The 3,453-nt window shown below is 54.9% G+C and overlaps 1 protein-coding gene across 1 annotated transcript; it reads left to right on the forward strand.

Annotated features, from left to right (window-relative positions):
- Positions 1-264: 264 nt before the first annotated feature.
- On the forward strand, positions 265-3,238 carry LOC134420521 (zinc finger protein 572-like). Its single transcript, XM_063160677.1, has 3 exons — positions 265-302; positions 2,084-2,165; positions 2,352-3,238. The coding sequence occupies exons 2-3, from the start codon at positions 2,111-2,113 to the stop codon at positions 2,999-3,001; spliced, it is 705 nt and encodes a 234-aa protein (XP_063016747.1). The 5' UTR covers positions 265-302; positions 2,084-2,110; the 3' UTR covers positions 3,002-3,238.
- Positions 3,239-3,453: the final 215 nt, after the last annotated feature.

The raw sequence follows: 3,453 nt of genomic DNA on the forward strand, positions 1-3,453 counted from the left end.
GGCCCCCGAGCGGAATTTGGGGCTCGGGCCGGGGGACGGATCCGCCCCGGGGGGGTCCCCGAGCCCCTGCCCAGCCCTGGGGCCGATCGGGGGCTCCCCCACCCAGCAGCCGGTGCTGCGGGGCCGCGGGGCAGAGCGGTGGGAAAGGGGTTCCGGGCTGGCAGCGGAGGAAATGCGGGAGGAAGAGGAGGGAGAGGAGGAGCAGGAGCGGGAGCGGGAGAATCGCGGCGCTCGCAGCGCCCGCACGCCGAGCCTCCAGCACCCCCTGCCCCGGGAGCATCGCCCCCAGCCCCGAGCCGCAGGTGAGGGCGGAGGCCGAGCTCGCCCCGGCTCCAGCCAGGGGTCTCCGGGAGGATTTTTTGGAGAGTGTTCGGAGCCGGCAGATCCCGGACTCGAGCCCCGGGTATCCCCGGGCTCCCCAAGAGGAGCTTTTTCGGGGGGGGAGAGCAGCCGCGATCGCCCCTCGGAGGGTCCCGGGGGTCCATGTGGGGATGGCCCGGTACCGACAGGGCGGGACATTGGTTTGGGGATCCCCGTGAGAGCCGGGGCTGTGGAAGGGGGGATCCCCGGGGCGTGGAGAGGGGAAGGGGCGATACCGGAGCTGGGGGACCCCCGGCAGCCCGGAGATGAGGCGGGGACGGGACCCCCTGACCCTGACAGGGGTGTCCTGGGGTGACTTCATGATGCTCGTACCCCATCGGTCTGTTTAGCCCAGAAATGAGTTCTGCACCTTTAAGGCTGGTTCGGAGAGCGAAGGGGAGGAGGAAGAAGCTGCAGTTTGTTTTCAGAAACTGCACTCACTCCTCCACATTCCAGCTCCTGGACTGTTGTGATGCCTTAAGGAACTGGAACAGAGACCAGATGGAGCTAAGAGGAATAAAGTGGATTTTTACTGAAATGCCTTCAAAGGCCACACCATGTCAGCACAGGAGCCACAGCTGTGGCTCTGCCTGGATGGCTCCAAGATGGGAGCAAAAGAGGGCTTGGTCATGAGATCTCACGTTTTTATAAGTTTTAGTCCATTTGTATATAGAAGTTAACTGCTCAATTAATAGTTTCAAATTATGAAGTTACATCTTCCTTGCTTGCTTGCCTGCTATCTTCTTTCCATGTTGTTTATGCTTTGGGCCTGAAGTTTGAAGAAATTGTCCTTGAGTCTCCAGCTAGACCAGGATTGTTTTGTCTTCACCACCCTGAGAAAAGATCCCAGTAACACTTAATATAAAGCTAAAAGCTGAACAACAAAGCAAAACAGAAAAACTTAAAACCTAAGGTATCTGTTGTCTGTGGACAGACAGACAGCAGGACAGAGCTCTCCTTTGCTTTTAGTTCGTTTTTAGCTCTCTGAGGCAGAGAAGTTCCCTGGACTGTGATTTTTCTTTTTCTTTGGAGCTGTTTAATCCTGCTCTGGACTGAACACCCTGAACACCACCGGCAGCTCCCACTGTGGCCCACCTGGCTGGGCCTGGGCTGCCGCATTTCCAGTGCTGGAGGGACTGATAAGAGACTGATATGAGACTGAGTGAGCTGAGTTACAGCCCACAGAGGGACTTTTTGAGTTTGTCATCTATTTTGGAGCAGCAAGAGGTTTTTTTTTTTTTAATATTGTTAATTTTTTTTGTGCTGGTGAATGCTTTGCCTGTTAAATAAACAGGTTTTTTCTCCTTTTCTCTGAGAAAATATTTTCTTAATCTGGTTGGGAGAGGGGCCACTTGAATTTGCTTTCTAGAGGAAAATCTTTTGGAGATTTTCTCCCAAATTTGCCCTAAACCAGGACAGGGTGGTGGGAAGAGAGGGGAGCCCCAAGTAGCTGGACCAGAGGGAGGCTGGAGAGGGGAACCCCAAAACCCCTCAGCATCCCTAAGCAGGACCCTGGAGAGGGGGGATCCTCAGCAGCCCTGAGACAGGGGACCACCAGAACTCCAGAGGGATAAGACTGGAAATGGGACACTCCTGATGGCTTTTTTTTATTCACTCTTGATTTTTGGAGGTTTTTATGGACACCAGATGACTTCTAGAGATAGACTTGGGCGAGAGGAATCCCCAACCCAAGGCATTCACACCTTGTTTTTCCCCATGCCAGGATTTCCCATTCCCAAACCTTGGCTGGATGGAAGAGGAGAAGGCTGCAAGGAAGAGGAAGATGCCCCGGGACAGCCAGGCAGGTGAGGAGGAAGTCAGTGCCCCTTTCCCCCTCTCTGCTGCTCCATCTCCCAGCCCAGCACGGCCCCCAGCTGCAGGACAGCCCTTCTGCCAACACCGTCCTGCCGGGGATGCACTGGGGGGATCTCCTTCCCCTTCCCTCTGGCGTGGAGGCAAATCCCATCCTCTCCTTGTCCTTCCTATGCCAGGGAAGGAGCTGAGGATGGAGAGCAGGGAGGACAAATCCCCACAGCAGAACCTCGTGGAAGAGGCCATTTTGGATGGCTTCACAGTGCAGGAATCCAACAGGGAGGAAAATCCCCAGAGATTCCACAGGAAGAGGGGCTGCAAACCCAGCCTGGGGTGCTCTGAGGAGGAAAGACCCACCCTGTGCCCGGAAGGTGGACAGAGCTTCAGCCAGAACTCAGAGCTGGTGGCCCATGAGCAGCTTTATGACAGCAAGAGGCCCTATGAGTGCTTGGAGTGTGGGAAGAACTTCAGGAAGAGATTCAACCTGATCTGCCACCAGAGGATCCACACTGGGGAACGGCCCTACGAGTGCTTGGAATGTGGGATGAGCTTCAGCCACAGATCTGACCTGGTTGTCCACCAGAGGTTCCACACTGGGGAGAGGCCCTACGAGTGTCCCAAGTGTCAGAAGAGGTTTCACACCAGCACCCACCTCCTCGTACATGAGCGGATTCACACAGATGAGAGGCCCTTCCGCTGCCCCAACTGCGGGATGGGCTTCAGGCACAACTCCAGCCTCGTCACCCACCAGCGCATCCACACCGGGGAGAGGCGCTGTGAGTGTCCCCAGTGTGGGAAGAGCTTCTCAGACCGCTCGTTCTTTACCTGACACCAACGGAGGCACCGGTAAGGGCAGCCCTGTGAGTGCCCCGAGTGCAGGAGGAGCTTCATGCACTGCTCCAGTTTCATTCCCCATGGGAGGACCCATGTTGGTCAGAGCCCTGGTGACCCACATTCCCGGTGATCTGCATTGGGAAGATGGCTGGGTATTCTTTTGTTTTGACCCTAATTTTCTTTGGATTCATCTTCATCCCTTTAAAACAGAGAAAATTGGGGTAAAAATCAATAAATTCATCAACACTTTTTACATGTGCTTCAGAGGAATCTGGGATTCAGGGAAATTATTGGGGGAGTTTGGAGGTTTTCGGGGTGTTTGGTTTAGTTGTCTCCCTTTCTTGGCACTCAAAGAGACAATAGGGTTTTATCTGTCACCTCAATAGCACTGAAACTACTCACTCCCAACCCAAAATTCCTTGATTCCACAGCCCCTTGGTGTGGAAT

This window comes from Melospiza melodia, chromosome 7, assembly GCF_035770615.1.
Source record: "Melospiza melodia melodia isolate bMelMel2 chromosome 7, bMelMel2.pri, whole genome shotgun sequence".
Taxonomy (NCBI): domain Eukaryota; kingdom Metazoa; phylum Chordata; class Aves; order Passeriformes; family Passerellidae; genus Melospiza; species Melospiza melodia.